The 20,671-nt window shown below is 36.9% G+C and overlaps 2 protein-coding genes across 4 annotated transcripts; both read left to right on the forward strand.

The window, feature by feature from the left end:
- The first annotated feature begins 943 nt into the window (after positions 1-943).
- Positions 944-5,685, forward strand: LOC126626282 (protein spt2-like). Of its 3 annotated transcripts, XM_050295565.1 has the most exons (11): positions 944-1,316; positions 1,589-1,646; positions 1,757-1,968; positions 2,485-2,602; positions 3,310-3,387; positions 3,475-3,604; positions 3,708-3,860; positions 3,915-4,351; positions 4,483-4,616; positions 5,038-5,121; positions 5,252-5,685. In XM_050295565.1, exons 2-11 carry the CDS (start codon positions 1,626-1,628, stop codon positions 5,358-5,360), a joined length of 1,476 nt encoding a protein of 491 aa, XP_050151522.1. In that variant the 5' UTR covers positions 944-1,316; positions 1,589-1,625; the 3' UTR covers positions 5,361-5,685. The 3 variants fall into 3 exon arrangements, with proteins under 3 accessions (XP_050151522.1, XP_050151504.1, XP_050151514.1); XM_050295547.1 differs by having other exon boundaries at positions 945-1,316; positions 3,708-4,351; XM_050295557.1 differs by having other exon boundaries at positions 945-1,316; positions 3,487-3,604; positions 3,708-4,351.
- A 3,001-nt stretch (positions 5,686-8,686) lies between these two features.
- On the forward strand, positions 8,687-20,066 carry LOC126626245 (probable starch synthase 4, chloroplastic/amyloplastic). Its single transcript, XM_050295501.1, has 18 exons — positions 8,687-8,854; positions 8,948-9,024; positions 9,150-9,284; positions 9,672-9,873; positions 10,675-10,809; positions 11,537-11,641; positions 12,160-12,258; positions 12,632-12,761; positions 13,512-13,562; positions 13,645-13,755; positions 14,468-14,577; positions 14,665-14,833; positions 15,210-15,296; positions 15,538-15,606; positions 15,895-16,008; positions 16,161-16,222; positions 19,363-19,459; positions 19,566-20,066. Exons 1-18 carry the CDS (start codon positions 8,730-8,732, stop codon positions 19,683-19,685), a joined length of 1,998 nt encoding a protein of 665 aa, XP_050151458.1. The 5' UTR covers positions 8,687-8,729; the 3' UTR covers positions 19,686-20,066.
- The last annotated feature ends 605 nt before the right edge of the window (positions 20,067-20,671 follow it).

Genomic DNA, 20,671 nt, shown 5'->3' on the forward strand with positions numbered 1-20,671 from the left:
TCTCAATCTCTCTCTCCCTCTCTCTCTATATATATACATGTATTCTTCACTAGCAATAAAATAAACATTCTATAATATACTATTTATTGTGATTATTGTCTAGGTAACAATTTTTGATATTTTCTTTATCTTTATGGTCCGAATTTTTTTTATCCATATATGTGGTTACATAATATAATTTCTACATTCTGTGTTCAGCTTCTACCACCATCAAATTTTGAAGAGGTGTTCATCAATATTTTTGAATATATTGATATACTTTTCAAAATTGTTAGGCCACAGAAGCTACTATACTCAGCCATAGGTGAGAAAGTTTGAATTTTGTTTTTGATCTCGTAGTGTTTAATAAACTCATGAGACTTTTATACGCTGTTTGCTTTCCCTAATCAACTACAGTGCAGTTGAGATATGTGTTCTTATATATGTGTTGCACTTAATGATATAAACTAGAAATATCGCATGTAATGGTATAAGTTCTAATTTTTGTTGTAGATGGAGAACCTGAGAAGACAATTTGGATTGGAAAGCAAACAAGTCCTACCAAAGCTGCAGTCCGAAGTATCATATTCTAATATAATAAAATCAAATAATTAAATAAATAAAATTAAAAAAATATTAATTTAAATATTTCGGTTCGGTTCAGTTTCTAGACCACCAAAACCGAACCAAACCAAAAGAGTTCGGTTCGGTTCGGTTTTTTCAATTGGTTCGGTTTTTTCATTCGGTTCGGTTTTTTCGGTTTCGATTCGATTTGGTTTTCGATTTTTTTCGAGTTTCGGTTTTTTGAACCCACCTCTAGGTCTATCCACCGGCACTTGGGCCCTTTCCCTTCGTCTGTCCTCCAAGCAACCGCCAAGGTGGAGTTGCTCTTTTAGTGTATTTGAAACCTTGAATACAACACGGAGAAAAGAATTAGGGACAAGGACAAAAATGAAATTCTGAAATTTTCGCCAAACGGTCCGGGGAAGCGACAGGCAAACAGAAAGAACGACTGACGTCACGACGTGGCGCAATGTGAATCGTTCACCAATATTTACTTGATAGAATGTATTTAAATTTTATTCCGAAAATTCGACTCTCCGTTTCAGAGTAACCGGTCGAACCCCAAAAGCTGTACAAATTAGGGCTTGCAGATTCTCTCTTCGAGAATTCTGATCGCATCGTATCCATTTGTCTTCAATCGAACTTGGTTTTCGATACCTAGGGCTTGAAGGCAGAGGAATCGGAATCGCACTTTCAGCGGCTCCGTACAGATTATCCGCGATTTCAGAGGCCTCAAGATTTTCGATCGGCGTTGTGGTCGAAAGGAATTTCAGGTGAGTAGTTTCGTTCTGATTTTCAGTTTAAGGAGATTTGGGATTGGAATTTCATAGTTTCGGAATGAAATTTATGCATCCGGACTGCGGATTCGGCATTGGGTTGGCCAATTTCAAAATTAGGGCACAAATGCAATGCCAAATCCATGGAATCGAACAGAGCCTATATGGGTTTTGGTTATAATTGTTTGATTTGACGAAAATTGCCGATTTTGAACAGTTGTTTCAGTTCAGCATAATAAAAATTAGGGTTTTCTTTTGTGATTTTTCAGGTACTTTGCATTTGTAATTGTTCAATTCGAGAGGGAAATGCGGGGATATGATAGAGATGTAAGCAAATTTTGGATCTTCGTCTATCTGTTTTTTATTATATGTAAATTTTCGATATTGATACTCTATTATTTTTTGGAGAAAATTAGTTTGACAACTTTTTGGGATAGGATTATGGTCAGTCAGGCGACGAATATGAGGATTATGAGGACGATGAGGATGGTGAAGAGTATGAAGAGGAAGAGGAAGATCCAAAGCCTACCAAGGAAGCATTGGCATACCTTGAGTTGAGACAACGCTTGAAAGAACAATTACGAAAGAAGAAAAGTGGTTCTTCTTTGGCCAACTCCAGTAATAAAAAGAAGAAGGTCCCCAATGACAAGTGAGTAACTACTATATAACCGCGGTTTTTCCTTCGTGGAAAATCCATGTTTTCTTAGTAAGACAAGGCAGGCGGTTCTGTTTGTTTCTAATACTAGGTTCAATGCTTCCTTATTGTAAGTAAGCGATGATTATTTGATGAACAATGTCTGGCCTTGTTATCTGAAGTTTTAGGGAAGCAGTAAGTGATGCAACTAAAATAGTTCTGTAATGTATTGATTAGCTTGCATTCTACCAGAGCCTGTAACGATATAGATTTTATAGTTGCAATTTCTAGGACAGGCTAATGTTTTTTTTCCCAGGGATATCACCTTCTGAAAGTAATATAGAGAAATGAGAATACATTCTGAAGAGTTGTCATGTGCAACTTTATTTGCAGTTCCTTGTTTTCTTCTTTTGTGATGAGGTTGTCAGACAGATGATTTGTTTCATAATTTTTCTGTGGACAATATAGTGGTAATTGGTAAAATAGAAGTTTTGAAATTGATTTTAAATTGTTTCCCTACTTTTTCTGCAGTTTTGGATCTTTCTTTGGCCCATCTCAACCAGTTATTGCTGAGAGAGTGATTCAAGAAAGCAAATCGTTGTTAGAAACCAAGCACCTAACATCCAGTGCTACCAACTCTGTCCATCATGTATGTATTATTACTCCCTCGTTTTGATATAGCTCATAAATTCATAACATTACTTGCTCACATTGACTTTTTTTTCTGTACCTGTCATAAACAATTGGTCTACACTTTACACATATAATGAGCCCACTTATGCCGTCCTGATCCCAAAATGATTATGGGATAGTTTTGGCCCTGTAATTTCTGTGTTATGTTGTATCTTGTTATTTGTGGAAATTTGTGGGAACTTTAGTTTGTTCAAAGAAATTGATTTGACACGCATATTATTTGAGATTCTTCTTTTCATGTGGTGTAATTTACAATCTTATTGTTGCTAGAACCATTTTGGAGTTGCTTTTGCTTTCCACCTCTTTTATTGGTTCTAATCTCACTCGATTCTTGGTGAGCGTCAGAGAACCTGTTTCTAGATTTACCCGTATAGGTTTATATCTTGAAACTTTATGACTTACTTGGCATGCCTGATTTGTGTCTTGCTGCTTATTTTGTTTAGTTTTTAACCCCGGCATTACCTATTAAAAATATTTTCTTGGAACTGTCTTCATTTTATGAGCATGCTAATGTTTACAATGATATGCTTGGTAAGATTTTTTACTTGCCTAAAATCTTGTTGCAGAAAAATATTTTGTTGCAACTTGTGTTTTTTATTTTAACACAAAAACATGTCTATAAGTTATAGTGCATTAGTTTGATGATGGCACTTGCCTCTGCAGAACAAGAAGAGCTCTGGATCAACCTCTGCTGGATTGAAATCTGTATCAAATGATCAGAAACCCAAAGTCATTAATGAGGTGCTTGGAGAAATTGTTTTTGTTGGTGTTTTACCTCTGAATTAGTCTTCTAGTTGCCTTATTATGTGCTAATGGAATTTCTGGAAGGTGCATGTTAAGAGGAAAGTACAAAAGATTAAGGATACAAGAGATTACTCTTTTCTACTTTCTGACGATACAGAGCCCCCAGCTCCTACAAAGGATCGACCACCTCAAAATGTCTCTGTTCCAAATTCTGGTGTGTTGTGATCTACTACCTCTTATCTGGCTCTTTATTTATGGGTCATTGAACATTCTATTTTCATTGAGGAACTTATACGGGTTTTTTGCTGATGTTAAAGAGGTGCGGTCTAGTCAAATGGTGACAAATAATGGCAGACATATACCTTCATCAAATAATGGCAGACCTGTACCTTCATCAAATAATGGCAGACATGTACCTTCTGCAAATAATGGCAGACATGTACTTTCAGCAAATAATGGTAGACATATACCTTCAGCAAATAATGGCAGACCTGTACCTTCAGCAAATAATGGCAGACATGTACCTTCAGCAAATAATGGCAGACATGTACCTTCAGCAAATAATGGTAGAGATGTACCTGGCCGTCGTGATGAAAGGAAACTGGTATCTGTGGATGGACAGATGCATTCTAAAGTGGGGCCCAATAAGTTGAGTTCTGCCAGTAGAAGACCCGATGCAACATCAATGGACTCTAGAAGACAGCTTGGTAGCAACGGTGGAAATGGGCCTGGCCGGCCTCAAGAGACAAAAAGATTGCCGTCTAAGACACCTGCTTCAGCCATTGAGAGGAAAGCTTCTACACCAGGTCTAAAGAATCCCATGTCTGGTGTGCCCAGACCACCTCTTTCAAAGTTGCAGTCATCTATTCCAAGGCAGCAGTTGCAACAAAAAAAAGAAGTACGAGAACCTAATAAGCCCAAAGTGTTACCGAAACAGTCATCAGGATTGTCAAGACCTCAGGTATGAATCCCACCATCTGCTACATATTTTCTTTCCTTTGAATGGTAAATATTCCAGAGACTTGCTTCTGTAGTTTTTTTATAAGTGCATAATATCTGTTTCCTTTTCATGGAATTTGGCACGTAAACAAGCCACAAATGCAAAGGCAAATCTCGTCACATCCTGTGTCTCAAGTGCGTCCTCCCAAAAAGAAGCCTATGAGACGGCACCCTGATGATGATGAACCGGGTCTGGATTTTAGAAGTGAGATCAGAAAAATGTTTCGGTGAGTAGCGTTTTCATTATTTTTATTCTTCTGTTCTTAATTTTTAAATGGTTGTAAAGCCTGAGGTTGATTTCAAAATTCAGCTTTGCTGAAATGACATTAGGCTACTGGATGCAGTTTAGCTCTTTTTGGTCAATTCATGGTTAACGATGTAAAAGTTAAATGTCCGCCAAATATGTTTGTTTATATTTCATTCTGCTACTTTGAATACATTTTGTTTATATACAATTGAAGCCTGAAGGTCTTTTAACTTGGTGACATGCCTGATCTTAACAAATTGGAAATTATGGAATGACTTTGTAGCCGAGCGTATTGGGAGATGCCCATTACAAGAATTTTCATCTTGGTTTGAAACTTTGGTGGTTAAGGAAGTTAGGAACTGTATAATATTGTTCTAATTATCGTTCCGAAATGCTTGCAGTCAACCAGAAAGATACGCTAGTGATGACGACGATAGTGATATGGAGGCGAACTATGAGGATATTATGAAGGAGGAGAGACGGAGGTAAGCATGGCGTTTCACTTTCAGTAAAGTATCATGATTATGTGTGATTATCTGTACTTGTATCAGATATATAATGTACATTGTGGTGTATGAGCCTTTCTGAGATTATATATTTGTTGTGATGTTGCAGTGCGCTAATCGCAAGAAGGGAGGACGAAGAGCAGGCTAGGTTGATAGAAGAAGAAGAAAGGAGGGAACGGATGGCTAAACAAAATCGCAAGCGTAAGCTCGGTCATTAGAGTGACCAGCCACCGGGAAGGGAAGTGAAGGAAGGGGAATTTTTTTCGCCTCACTTGACAAAAAAAATTTCTTTGGTCAAATTAAGTCTGACTGCCATTGTATTTTGCTCGTGGTAAAGCGGAGTTGATGTTTTGGAACTAATTTATCCTGAAGCTGTAGGAGATTTTTTTTGTTGCAAATTCAAATGTATTTCTAGTGTCAAATAATGTAGAATGTAGTTTTTTGGGTGCTGGACTTTAGTTTTGCAAAACTCCCCTCCGCCTGCTAATAAACAAAATGACACTCAAGGTGCGTCGGGAAGTATTTTCGGACATATTTTGGCAACTTTTCTTCCATGGTACGTACCGCTTAGTGGTTTATGAAATTAAGGGTCAGAATCCATCTGTTTCTTGTGAATGACTTGCCTCCGCTTGGGAATCTTATCTCGAGCTAAAGTGAAGCTTCAGTTTTAAAAAGTTGAGTTTCACTTGTGGCTTTTGGTTCAAGAGTTTAACTAGAAAGTCATTGAAAGCACTACTTTTTATCAAAAGTATCGTGCATCTTACCTTTTTCTATCGAAAAAAATCTTGTATCTTACTTTAATCTTGGCTGTTGATTCATTTTTGCTGTGTCTGTTACTATCAGTGTTTAAAATATCCACGAAATTGTTGATATTTTCGTAAAAATTTGGTATTTTCATACAAATATTCAAAAAATTAAGTATCGATTTGGAAAGGAAAATGAAATGCAAACTTCGCAAACATTATCGTGTGTATATATATATATATATATATATATATCATCCACATGTAATGACATACAAAGATCACAAAAAATAGAAAAATATATTAAATTGTTTTTCAAAACTTTTTTTTAGGAAACTTTTATGAAAAAAGTTTGGTCTAAGTTTATTCTAACAAAAAACCATACTACAACTTTATTTAATGAAAAAGACTTAAGTTTTAATAAAAATGACAAAAAAACTTAAATTTTAATATAAAAAGACATAATTTTAATTTTTTTTTTTGAAAAATGACTCATGGGACCCGCACATCCTCACACATATTGTTTATAAAATTTACTACACTGTTTATGAAACTTAACGGTACTACACTGTTTATGAAACTTATTATACTGTTTATGAAACTTACTGCATTGTTTATGAAACTTATTACATTGTTTATGAAACTTACTACACTATTTATAAAACTTAACGATACTACATTGTTTATGAAACTTAACGATACTACATTTTTTATGAAACTTAACAGTATTATACTTTGTATATATGTATATTATTTCTTTTGAGTAGGTACGAGTGAAATCTACATATATCACTCTTATATATATTATTTATTATATACATGAAAATACACCTTACAAGATTATAGTACCAGACGTGTGTTTGTGTTATCTTGCTTTGTCAAAGGCCCATAAATGGGTGTCATCGTTGCTATAGTTAGCTAATTCATACATAATATAATATGTATGTGTATTTTCAAGTACTTTTTCTTATTTAACTATATTGGAGGGGGATGGGGTTGGGGGGACGCGAGTTGGGCACACATGTTTATATTTTATGTTTTTGTTTTTTTGTTCTTATCATTAAATAAAGTTATTAGATGATTTTTGGTTAAATGCAAAGTTTTGAAGTGACACATCCCGACCCGAAATGTCCACTTGAACTCCGAATCGAGCTGTGTTGGCCGACATCAGAAGGATGACGAAGCCGTAAAGTGTAGTGATGTGAAAAATGCGAGTAAATTTAAACCTAACAGTGCCTAAATATAAGAATGCGCTACCGAGCGAGAATGAACTCATTTCACACGTGATGTCAAAGCATAAGTAAACTACAGTAAAATTAGAATAAGAACTATACCATCGAAAGTAGTCTCCAATAACAGCGTTTGCCTGAAATCCTCGTCAACATGAACACTACCACTAAAACCTGAAGGAGCGAAAAATAAGGATAAGTGGAATTGAAAGACACGGGAGTAAGGGAAGAGTATGGGATGTGGGCCCCACGTGGTACATAGCCCAAGGCCATAAAATATCTAAAACGCCCTTTACGATCTAGTTCCTTAAAATTTTAACTGTAACTCCGATTTCGATTCCACTTGCGTCAATGCGTTTGTATCGTCGAATACTTCAAGAATCCGGTAAAATAATAGCTCATACACATCACGAAATAACGGTCAACGAAAGTCAATAACCTTCTCTAGGGGCATTTTCATCAATTCACTCTTTTAAAATTAATAAACTCGTAAAATTAGGGATCGCTTGTCATACAAAACTCTTTTCATTAAATTTCCTTGTTTTTATGAAAAAGAAATTTAATTAAAGAGAAAAACCTCTAGTAGAACTGCTCCCAGTACAATCAAACAAAAATGCATTTGTAGTAGTAATGGGAAATGACTATCCCAAATATAAGTGTCCTGCATTGAGTGGTCAACACTAGTAATGACATCAGCAAGAAATTCGCCTCACAAAGACATGCGACCAAGAGATAAAAGAAAGAAACTGGCAAGAGATGTAATGTCATCAATGATTGTCCTCAATCACGAAGGTGTACTACACTTGTTCAAAATGACATCAAGGATAAGTTTGGAATCTCCTTCAACACACCTCCTTGAAACCTTTGACTATTGCAAATCTCAAAGCATCACAAAGAGTAAGAGCTTTAGCAACATAAATTGTAGTTTCTCCAGGATTGCAGGAGCCAAACACAACAGGTGAACCATTAGCATCTCTAATGACGAACCCATCAGCAATCTTAGAACCCACCACCAAACCACCAAAATTAATTTTGAGTTTAGGTGCATGAAGTTGTCTCCACATGAGCATGAGTTGCATATCGTGTATGAATTGATCAAAGTCTTGCAAACTATAGGAAATCTAAATTATGTTTCGATATTTCTGATAAATTCTGATAACCTAAAATTAAAACTAATATTTGAGTCCAAAACTTTTCCAAATTAGTATTGAAATATTTGTTGCCGATCCAATCCGAAAGAAAATCACCTCAACGACTATCTAACCTGTTATAAAAAACAAAAATGAAAGAATAGCCAGTAAAGTTCGACGGTTGGGTTGCGGCAGAAACATGTAAGTAATATTTTAATGAGAGTTTTAACAAAATACTTTCGGTCCTATTTATTTTTAACTTAAAACCACATTTTTACCTTTAACTGGTATTATTCATCATACATTTAAAAATTAATTTTCATTAAAATGAAAGTTTTTTTAGAATTTTGATTAGTTTTCTTTTAATTAAAAGGTCTTGTGATTTCAACGCTAATTAAGTCAAAATTAATAAATTACAGAAAAAGAGAAATCACGACTTTTATCAACTCCTCCTCCTTCATTACTCACACAGTTTGGTTTGAAAAATGAAGGCGCTGATGAGCAGCTCGATCCTCCGCCCGTGGCAGTGGCAACCACCGCATCAGAAAACTCCAACTCCACTAGTTTGCTGCTCCGCCGTCAATGCCTCCTCCTCCTCCTCAGAAATGAAGTCAGTCAGTCACTTAATTGTTATCATTATTTTCTAAAACCTCAATTTTCTGCTTTACTTTGATCTAATCACTCCAATCTCCATTAATTTCAGGTTTAAGGGCGATGAAAATGCGGAGTCCGTCTCTCGGGCCGAAGACATTTGGAAACTCTTCAGAGAAGCTCAGAAGAGTAAGCCAAAACCAAACTCCTCAATTGCAATTCATGTTATTTGTGCTTTTTTTTTTCTTTTTTCTTTCTGTTTATTTATTTTTAACTTGTTTTAATTCCATTGCAATTTTGGAATGAAAATTCAGATATTCTGCAGTTAAACCAGCAACGTGTTAAGGCGGTAGAAGAACTCAACAAAATCAACAGAGAGAAAGAGCTGTTGGTGGATAGGATTGAGCAACTGGAGCTGGAAAAGCAGGCTGCCATTGCAAGGCCTCAAGGTACCCTAATCATCCCTAGAATTTGGTGTGGTGTTTTTAACAATGTGAAGTCGGGTCATGATAAACATGCTTTGGTTATAATTTGAAAGTTTTCGTCAAACAGCGTGACAGAAATGTAAATTTGGAGCACGTTGAAAATGTTGGGGAACTAATCTATACAAATGAACTTATTGAAATTGGAATTATAAAAAGTACAGTGGAATTGAGCCTAAACTATGGGAACTAAAGGTGTAATTTAGGCTTATATACCATTATGTGATGAAATCTTTGTTGTTTTACTTGTTTTGTACAATTGTTGGTGATCATATTCTTCGAAAGTGAAAGAAGTATTTAGAGTTCATGAGGGTTAGTTTAATAATGTCTTTCTGTTGATGTACTGTAAACCAGATAGGGTAAGCTGTTGGGAGCTACTCTTTTGGATAGATTCAACGGTCCTCAATGGAATGGTTACCACCGTGGAGGCATCCGATTTGAGAAGGCTGGTTATGGATAACAAATTTAGCTTACCTGAAGTATTTAATGACAACCTGCAGAAAGGAGACACTGAGATTCTAGCTGAACTCCGTCACTTCTCTGAGAGAATCAAAAGGTAGTGGTTTGCATATTTGACAAACAAAGCTTTACATTTTGAACACTTGGAAGACAATATACCAAACTATGTTATTGTGTAAAGTATGAACTTCTTAAATCATGCAATGTTTGGCTTTGTGCATTTAAAACTTCATGGATTCTGCATTAATTGGACAATGCTCAGTTATGTATCTCTTCTAAAATGAGGAATTTTACTACCTATGCAACTTATTATTATGCTTTTTTCTTCATTCTTTGAGTAATCTGCTGATTTCCCCCCCTGAAATTTCACTTATCTTTCGATTCCCCCCCCTCCCCCAAACTTTTTAATTGGAAAATTAAGGACTGAAACTAATTTTTTTGGTCGATTTCCCCCTGCTGTTAGTTTCATTCATTCCATCCAAATTTCTGTTAAATGAAAACATATGCACAACATGTGAGGTAGTTCGGTCGCTTCATTATTTAAAATAATTGAAAACCCTAGATTTCTTGACCTGTGCAAATCTGTGTGATTCTATAGCTTTTGCGTTTGAAGGTCTAGCGAAGTGACGTTTTTGTTCTCAAAGGAAAGTCACGTGGTGTGCACGTGATAAGAGTTAACATTTATTTGGCTGGAATCTATGGAAAACTAACGGTAGGGGGGGGTGGGGAATCGGCCAAAAAAATTAGTTTAAGTCCTTGATTTTCCAATTTCAAAGTTTAGGGGGTAAATCAAAAGTTAGGTGAAAGTTCAGGGGAGAGATCGGCAATTTACTCTCATTCTTTTTGTCGCTTCTTTCTCTTTCAAAAAGTGATTTATGTTTTATTTTGAAACTTTCAGGAATGGCTTTCACATTATCCATGTATGCACGGAAATGGCACCCCTGGTCTCTGTCGGATCCTTGGCTTCATATGTGACATGCTTGTCCTGTGCACTACAAAGGAAGGGAAATTTGGTGGAGGTGATACTTCCAAAGTAATTATGGGACCTCCTTTGTACTTTTTGTTTTTTACTCAGAGTGCTTAACTATGGAAGACCTAAATATTGTTTTCTTTGATAGAGAACTTTCAGACAAAAATTGCTCTTATGAGTATGGGTGGATGATCATAAGTTGATAACTAGAAGAAAATATGAAACTGTGACAATAATATTGGTTTAGTGAAACCTGTTGTAGGTACTATGTGGCAGTAGTATGGTATTGACATATCCTCGTGTAGTCCAAGAAATCTACTAGGTAGCTCTTGCTTAATTCAGTTGCCTGCCACATTCCTAATGGCCAAGGGAGATAGAGGAAGCCGAGTCTGATGTAGTAATGCTGATGGAAGAGATAGTTACACCATGTATGTTCACTTAGGTCTATTCTTTTCTCATGGGATCTGAAGTACTCTAGACTTGCCGCTTATTTCATTAGAATGCACGGTCATGAAGATAGAAAGCCTGTAGGATTGCAGAATATGGAAAATGTAAATATTCTCTTATTCTTTGTTCAAATTGTTGTTTCCGAAAATATAATTTTGGGAAAGAAAGATCTAACGGTTTCTTAAAATGATGGTTTATAGAGTGTTTTTGGGTAGAAAAAGTGCATTCAATGACAAGGATGGACTTTATTTTGTACATGAGTTCCTATAAACCTTTTAATAAATTTTGCTAGAAAACTAGACAATTACTAATGATTTTGTTCATGACTGTACCTTGTGATTAGGTTTTCAAGCTTGGACTTAAACGAAGTTCAAGGCCTAAAAGAAATTGAGGCAGAATGTTATTCATATTACAATGGTCAGTTGCATGGGAACAAAATCTGGACTGGGTAAGCTTGAGTTGTTTCTTTGTACACCATATTTATGTTTGCTTTAGAAAATTCAGTTTGGTAATAGTCGAATATATCTGGGTTCAAGGTACACCGCTGACAACATTTGGCTAACCCGTTTGGGTGAGAACTTGAGTTCTAACATATGACGTCAGACTTGACCAGCTCATGGGTATTGCCCATTAACTGGCCATGGTATTATGATCACGAGCCTATCATGGCTATGTTTTTTATTTTTTAAATGGGCCCTCTCTTGCTGAGGATCATAAGACTAAAAGGGGAAAATTAAGAAACCCGATTAGTACATTGATTGACTTGGAATGTGTGGTGGTGAGGTCTTTCATGTGTCTGTGAGTCTGTCTGCCTGTTTGGGTGCGTGCGTGCATGTGCGCATCTGTGTTCTAGATCCAAAGTACCAACTAACTTCTAACTAGCTCTTTTATTAGAAAAGCATCTGTGTTGTTATCGTGTTATGTTTGAAAATCTTATTTATCTAGCTTTATCTACTTGTTATGCAGCATTGTCTATGGCATTGGAGTTACTTTAATTCAACCAGTATACTACTCATCCTTTTTCAATCGTGAGAGGCTATATGGCTACTCAGATGACTTTGAAAGGTCAGTATAATTTTCACTCATATTCTTGACCATTTATCTTTGGGTTGTATTTTGATGAGGTTCTTAGAGGAGGAAACCTTACTAAAACATAGATTCATAAGATTGGCCCTTTCTTAAACTTAAAGTAATATGAACTGAAAGTGGGTTACTTTGAACTAGTGTGCTCTCATAGAAATAAAATTATATTGAGCACTTTGGGCTTTTAAAACCATCAATGAATTCAGATACTCATGGGTATCTTACTCTCTCTATACAAGAAAAGGCCTAACTTTTGTGGTGCCGTATCTCCATATTTAGGATTATATCTAATATGGTATCTAGCTCTGCCATGAACAATTTCTTCTATGGTGGTTCATGTATTTGATGCATTCAGGTTTACCTATTTTTCCCGTGCTTCATTGGATTATATTGTAAAATCTGGAAAGCGTCCTGATGTGATACATATCCACAACTGGGAGACTGCTATTATTGGGCCACTTTTCTGGGATATTACTGTTAAACAGGTACAGCTTCAAACTGTATTTTCTTTGCTCTATATTGAATACCATTAAATAAGTACTACCGCATCCTTCTCTTTGCTCCCGAGCAAGAACCTTTCTTTTAATATTCATTTTCAAAGAATAAATTTGCGGCTAATTCATTAAATGAAACTTAATGCAACGCAACTTGGAAGGCGTATTTAATATATATTTACACAAATTTATGATGTATGTGTACCGCGTTATCTAATAAGTAGCTAAGTGTGCGCAGCCCATCGTGTACTTAGCCATACATACTTAAAATTTGATTCCTGGTTGAGATGCTATAACTTAATTAGCTACTTAATAAGGACCAAATAAGGAAGCTCTTTTTCCTATGGATATAATTTGAGGGCAATGTCTTGAGTGTGAATTATGGAAAATATGTAGTGTGGAAGATGGTATGATGCTAACAGCTTGCTTACGAGGTAACATGTCTGTCCCGCATCATACAACTCGCACCTTGCTTAAAACGATTTGTAAAGGATGTGGAAAGGCAGAAAACTTTATGTGGTCAACATGGAAGCCAATCTAAGTACCTTTTAATGTCCATCACAGTACTGATGTCACGGGCTGCTTTAGTTTTCCGTCACATGAGAGTCAATTTTTCTAATGTATCTTGTTGTATTTTTCTTGCTCCTTCCCAACTTGTGGTTGCAGGTTAGAGAAAAACATTTATTTATTTTTGGAATGGAATTCGTGCCACCGTATAATAGTTTTTCCTCATCTGTACAGGGACTTGAAGGTACAAGAATTCTATTGACATGCCATGACCTCAACTCACAGGCAAGTAGCTGTATATTTTTCTTTTTAACTTTACATACTCACATGGATCCAATTTATAATGCTCTGTGTTTCGATACTTTAGTGTCTTGAGCATCCAGAGAAACTAGAGTTATGCGGACTCGATCCTGCTAGACTTCACCGTCCTGATCGTTTACAAGATAATACCAAGGCACATCTCGTTAATATCTTGAAGGTATATTCCATAGCTATTCTGTCTCTTTTCTCTTGATAATTTTTTTCAAGGTAATACAGGAATTCACCGTCCTTTATATATCTTATGTCATGTAACTAAAGCATAGTATACACAGTTGGATAGATATTTTTCAATGACTGCATGTTATAGTCTTCTGACGTTAAAGTCACTATTTTATCTTATGTCTGAGAAACTTCACGCCAATTTTGCCAATTTTGACAATGATGGGTTAGGATTTGAGTATTGTTTCCTTTTTCCTGAGTATGATGTGAAATAAGAATGCATTCCAGCCTTGACCTGGTGACTTTATGAATGGTTTACTGTTTAATTCAGATTGTAGATGCATAAAATTTAAAATATTCAAATGAGAATCAATATATCATTTCAACTTTCAACTGAACGGAAATTGGCTCGGTTATGATACAATTGTGAAGGAGGCCAAGGTAATAAAGTATATTTATTTATGAACGGTTGCAATACATTCTTTTATGTTTGCTTTTTCGTTGTATTCCCTCAAATTTCAGCTTCCATATATAAGTTTGGAGAACACATAAAAAGGCGGCATTGCTATGATGTCCTGGTTTCCAGCTCATTTCATTTGTTATTCAATATTATTTCCCATACTTCAAAGTCCCTTCTTTATCGGAAGGTCTAGTTTCCTTTAATATTCGACATGGATTCCCTGGAGGTTTTATTTTCTATAAATTTGCAGGGTGGTGTTGTTTACTCCAATAAAGTTGTCATTATGTCATCCATACTTTCAAAAGGCAGGGTTATTCAGAGTCTGAGTCATGGGCTGGATCCTACCTTGAACATTCACAAGTAAGTAGCTCACTCAAACATTCATGCAGATTCTTTTGGTTTCTTACACTGAAAGAAAATTCACCTAGTGTTCCCATTTTCGTTCAGAAACAAAGTGATTATTGCTCCTTGTGGATTTGACAACTCCACCTGGGATCCATCCACGGACAACTTTCTTCCTGTACAGTATAATGCTAAGGATATGAAAGGGAAAACAGTCTGCAAAGCTGCATTGCAGCAGCACCTTGGGTTATCCGAGCATGCTTCTACTTTTCTTGTACGTATGCATCCGAGGTTATCTGAACTGTGAACACCTAGTTTTCATTAGCTTGTACTTGGTGTGTTACGACCTGTTATTTCTTAGGTAACCATGTTAGGTAGGTGAAAAGTTGAAAACACGGACAGAATTAACATTCTTTGGTAAGATGTGTGTTAACTTATCTGACAAAATCCACATTACGAGTTAAGCCTTGATTGTCTTTCAGAAATTAATCTATGGTATGCGACTGGTTGCTCAGGGGAAGCCTTGTCTTCAGAATAATTTAACTTTCTTTTCGTTTTGTCTTTCTTTCATCTTCGTTTTTTTATGCAAGGTTTTATACTTGTTTTCTGATTTTTACTGGAAATGCAACAAATTACGAATATTTTATCAGGTTGGATGCATCTTCTCTAAAGTATCAGATGTTGATCTGGAGAAGCTGAGGGAAATATTTTCGAAAACTAGCGGGATTGATGTACAGGTAGTTACTTCCCCTTTTTCTTTTCTCATCAGAAAAATGTATGGCTTAGTGGCCGAGCCTTGCTGAACGCCTTTACGGTGTGCAAAGGGTAATTTAAAAAAAATAATGGTCAGTGTGCTTGGTAGCAAGGGAAGAAATAACTAGCCATTTCTTTCGGAAAACTTTCTTTAAAGAACCTGGTATTTAAGTTGTTTTTCTAGATTGTTTCTCGTGGATGTGATGGTTAAGTGTCTTTCTACAGTACATCGTCATGGGGATTGGCAAAATATCAAGTGTAAACAAGTTGGGATCATTGCATGAACCCTTGAAGGTACAGGTCGCATTGCCTCGTGTTCGTTGTGTTAATGACATTTGTGGCAAATCATTATAGAATATTGCTTTTGTATTTTGATCTTTTCCGTCTTAACAAAAGTTTCTGCAGACCCTAATATGTTCAAGCTAAATGCAACCCATAGTTGTGTTTATGAGATTCTTTTTATTCTTTTGATGTATATAACTGTTAGGTCGTAGGTGGCAGTATTTCTTTGATGTGAGAACAAAAGTTGTTGCATGCTTTTCGCGTCACCTATACATATTTTGTGTTCTCCTTTGGCTGCAGGATGCAAATGTACAATTCATAGATGGGAATGATGAAGCGTTATCACATTTGGTTTTCGCGGGATCTGATATTATCTTATGCCAATCTTTTCATGACCCTGGCCTTCAAGTTCCAGTTAGTTCTCTCTTTCCGTCTCCCTAGTATTAGTTTATGTTCTTGTCTTTTTCTCCTTTTAGTTTTGATTTAATACTTTTTAAAATTTCCTGGGAAATGTACTTACAGAAATAATTTTCCTTGTCTGATGTCCAATTATTCATTGTATGTAGCTAAAAGCTTTAAAATACGGAGCTGCTCCAATTACAGTAAACTCCAACGACGAGGGGTTTGGGTAAGTTTTCTTATTCGGAATGAAAACGTACAGATGGTTATATTTTCTTGTGCTGTTATTTCATTTGAAAGTATAATTATAAATGTCTCATTGGCTATAACTGTAGAAAGCCAAGACTCACAGTTTCTAAATATCTCTCATATATTGATTCAATGTAATAATCTTACAGTATGCAGCAGTGTATATATAGACAGTACACTGCTCTAATTACAATTATATCCTTGTCTAATCTATCTATTTACATAAGAAACTTAACACACATCTAACTAATTTTACTTGACTCTTTACACCCCCTCAAGCTGAACTTGGAGGCATCGAAAGGTCCAAGAGCAAGCTTGGATTGCAAATACAGAAATCTGGATTTAGACAGAGATTTAGTATGAATATCAGCTAACTGATCATGAGAACACACATACTGGACTTTGAGAAGATTAGCAAGGACCAACTCTCGGATATAATGGTAATCAAGTTCAATATGTTTGGTTCGAGCATGAAAGACTGGATTAGACGCAAGAGAGATGGCAGACAGATTGTCACACCAGAGAGAAGGGACTTGAGGAAGATGAAGGCCAAGATCTTTGAACACTTTACAAATCCATGTGATTTCAGCAGCGGTGTGCGCTAACGATCTGTATTCGGCTTCAGTTGATGAACGAGCAACCGTAGGTTGCTTCTTAGCACTCCAGCTAATAAGATTGGATCCCAGAAATATGCAATAGCCACTAGTAGATCGGCGATCAAAAGGGCAGCCAGCCCAATCAGCATCAGAATAGGCAGTAAGATGAACAGTCCCTTTCTTGAACCACAAACCATGACTCACAGTGGCTTTAAGGAATCGGAGAATACGTTTGGCGGCTTGAAGATGGGGTTCTCGGGGAGCATGCATAAATTGACAGACTTGATTGACAGCAAAAGATAAATCAGGTCGTGTCCAAGTTAGGTATTGCAATGCACCGACAATAGATCTGTATTCTGTGGGATCATGCAACAATGGACCGGTGTGATCAAGTTTATGAGAGCCAAGAGGAGTGAGACATGGCTTAGCACCAGCCATGCGGGTCTTGTGAAGTAAGTCAGAAATATACTTGCTTTGATGTAAGAAAAGACCATCAGCAGATCGCTGAACCTCAAGACCCAAAAAATAATGCAAGGGGCCTAAATCCTTCACAGGGAAAACAGTACTGAGTTTCTGAATGAAACGTTGACAAGCTGCAGTATTAGGACCTGTGACAAGTATGTCATCAACATACACCAAGACAATAACAGGAACACCGTCTTGGAGCACAAATAAAGAAGCATCAGATTGAGATTGATGGAAGCCCAAGGACTTAAGGACTGCAAATAATTTTTCAAACCAGGCCCGAGGGGCTTGCTTCAAGCCATACAAGGATTTGCGAAGCTTGCAGACATGATGGGGATAAGTGGGATCACTGAATCCAGGAGGTTGCTGCATGTAGACATCTTCTTGAACCTTTACCATGAAGAACATTGTGCAGTTTAAAAGAGTGAGCAGGAGTATGTAAAATAGATGTGCCAATATGATCTATAGACAGACCTTTACCATCTCCGATGTACACCTTGTCTTCACCATGATAGGGAGTAGGAGATTGGATATTGGATATATCATTCGTAATGTGAGAGGTAGCACCCGAGTCGATGAGCCAAGAATTGGAGGACTTTGCAGTATAATGAGCACACATGGCAGCAAGTTTAGCTGGAGAAAACTTGCCTGAGATTTCTGGATTCATTCGGTCGAAGCAATCAAGAGCTTCATGACTGGTAGAACCACAAATTTGACAAGAAGTTTTGTGACCGGAAGAAGAAGCAGGACGATTGAATCCAGAATTATAAGATCCTCGATTGAAACCAGAGTTGAAATTACCACGATTGGAACCACGATTGTAGTTGCGATTAGAACCACGGGAAAATCCTCGGTTAGAGCCACGAGTGTAGCTTCTGGTAGAATTATACCGAAAAGAATTCTGAAGTGGTGATGCGCCAGGATTTGGAGCAACCAGAGCGTGTGGTGGTGGTGTAGGAAGGAGAGGCGCTTGGCTTTGCACAGAGAAAGCATGAAAAGGCTCAGAAGAAGAAGATTTCTTGCGACGCTCCATGGATAACTCCTTAGTGAGCAACAAGCCATGTAATTCATCCAACGAGGTAGAAGAAAGACGAAGTAAGATAGAATCAGTGAAAGATTCAAAATCATCAGTGAGACCGGCAAGAGTCGCAGCAATGAGATCACGATCGGTGACAGAGGCACCAGCGGCAGTGAGAGAATCTGAGATCTCCTTGATTTGTTGAAGATAGTCAGCCATGGATTGAGAGCCTTTCTGAATATTTTGAAGCTTCGAACGCAATTGATGAATGTGTGCATCCGAGACACCACCAAAACGCTGCTCAAGTTTGAGCCAGAGATCACGAGCAGAGGAAACACCGACGGTGAACGGAATGATTTCCTCAGAAAGCGTCGAATTGAACCAGATAAGCAGATTCTGATCTTTCTCATACCATTGCTCAAAATGTGGATTGATTGAGCGATCTGGAAGAAAGGGAGAGGGACAGGGCTCAGTGCCATCAACAATCCCTAGAAGCTTGTAGCGACGAAGAATCGGAGCAAACAAGGCCCGCCACGGCAGATAATTGGATCGCCGGAGCTTGATCGGAACCATACTGCCAATGTTCTGAATCGTGAGAGAATGATACATCTGAGAGGTATTGAGATTTGGGGAAGAAGAATTAGGGTTTGAAGGAGGCACCGACTCAATTGGAGAAGAAGAATCAGAGGGAGACGCCATCAAGATGCAAGAAAAAGAAATCAAGAATCTGAATCAGACGCAAACAATCACGTCGGAGAAGACGATCAGAGAGGAGCGGAAGATCGAAGAAGAAAATTGCAGGATCGAAGAGAGGCCGTGAGGCGGTTTGGCGATGGTACCATGTAGAAAGCCAAGACTCACAGTTTCTAAATATCTCTCATATTTTGATTCAATGTAATAATCTTACAGTATGCAGCAGTGTATATATAGACAGTACACTGCTCTAATTACAATTATATCCTTGTCTAATCTATCTATTTACATAAGAAACTTAACACACATCTAACTAATTTTACTTGACTCTTTAATAACTTTGAACAGGAAATTTGTCGAACATAACTACGAGACCACAAATTTCTCACGTTTCATCAGCTCTACGTTTGGAAATATGACTCTAAGCCAAGCCCTGGATGAAATTGTATGCGATTCTTTACCTGGTCATTAAACTTTCAGATTCTCTTCTAAACTCCCAATTATTATCAAGATGCTAAAGTTGTTGAAATTTGCTGTCCTGTTATTTGAAGAAAAACAACCCGTCGAAGTGGAAGAGAAAGATAGCGGATGCCATGGAAATGGACTTCTCGTGGGATGCTGAGTGCTGCGACATCCATACTTCTGCGTATACAGCCTTGAAAAATTTGTGAACGTGTACGTAAACGCGTATGTTAGAGCTTGCGTATTCCTCTATGCAGGTTTTCCGTTGCCGAGAGCTGGGTTCTAGAGATGTACAGCTTCGAAACCGAGTAGGTATGAGCGGGTGAATGAGAAAAGTTGGGTTTCTGTATCTGTTAAATAATGTGGGTAAAAGGGTGTCAAGTTGTTACAGTTTAAGAATTAGTTAGTGGAAACAGATTTACGTAATTTGGGTGAGTGTGGATGTAATTGTCTACTGCAAAACCTGCTTTCTTCTTCTGTTGTGGGTGTGCTTGTAAGTGCTTTTTAAAATGACTTAACGCACATAACTAGTGCTTCTCTTAAATGCACTTCAAGTGTTTTTGAAACCCAAAAACATTTTTATTCCTAAAGCACTTTTAGTAGTTTTAAAAGCATTTTCAAACGAGTTCTATGTTATTAGAGTACAAAACTGTAACCGGACCGTTTTAAACCAATCTAAACTGTCAGGTGGTGGACTTGAACTCTAAGAAGAGCACATACGCTCTAACTAATGTGGCTATGCAGACATCTACATTATTATTCTAATCTCAATTGAAAAATGATAAATAAATAACTAGTCAAATGGGGGAAAGAATTACCAACGTTTCTCTACACTAGAGGGGAGAGGAAATGTTTGAACCCGAGACACGAGGAACAAAGAGGAAGACTCTAACTACCAAAGCAATCCATTACTTGCAGTCGTTTCTCTATTCACTAATACTATAATTTAGGTTCACAAAACATCAATCTTATTGCTCACCAAATATTGTATAGGTGGATCAATACTAACCCAAAATGGCAGCGTGACTTTTACAAATAAAAATACTCTTAACTATGGCCTTATGATATATATTGTTGGTTTGTTTGCTCAAGTATTATTTTATGGTATAATTATTAATCTACTAACTCTCGCCATTCGAACAAAAATACCTGTAGACCATACTACTAAAACGAATTTTTGGTAAAAATGAATATT

This window comes from Malus sylvestris, chromosome 1 (assembly GCF_916048215.2).
Source record: "Malus sylvestris chromosome 1, drMalSylv7.2, whole genome shotgun sequence".
Classification (NCBI taxonomy): domain Eukaryota; kingdom Viridiplantae; phylum Streptophyta; class Magnoliopsida; order Rosales; family Rosaceae; genus Malus; species Malus sylvestris.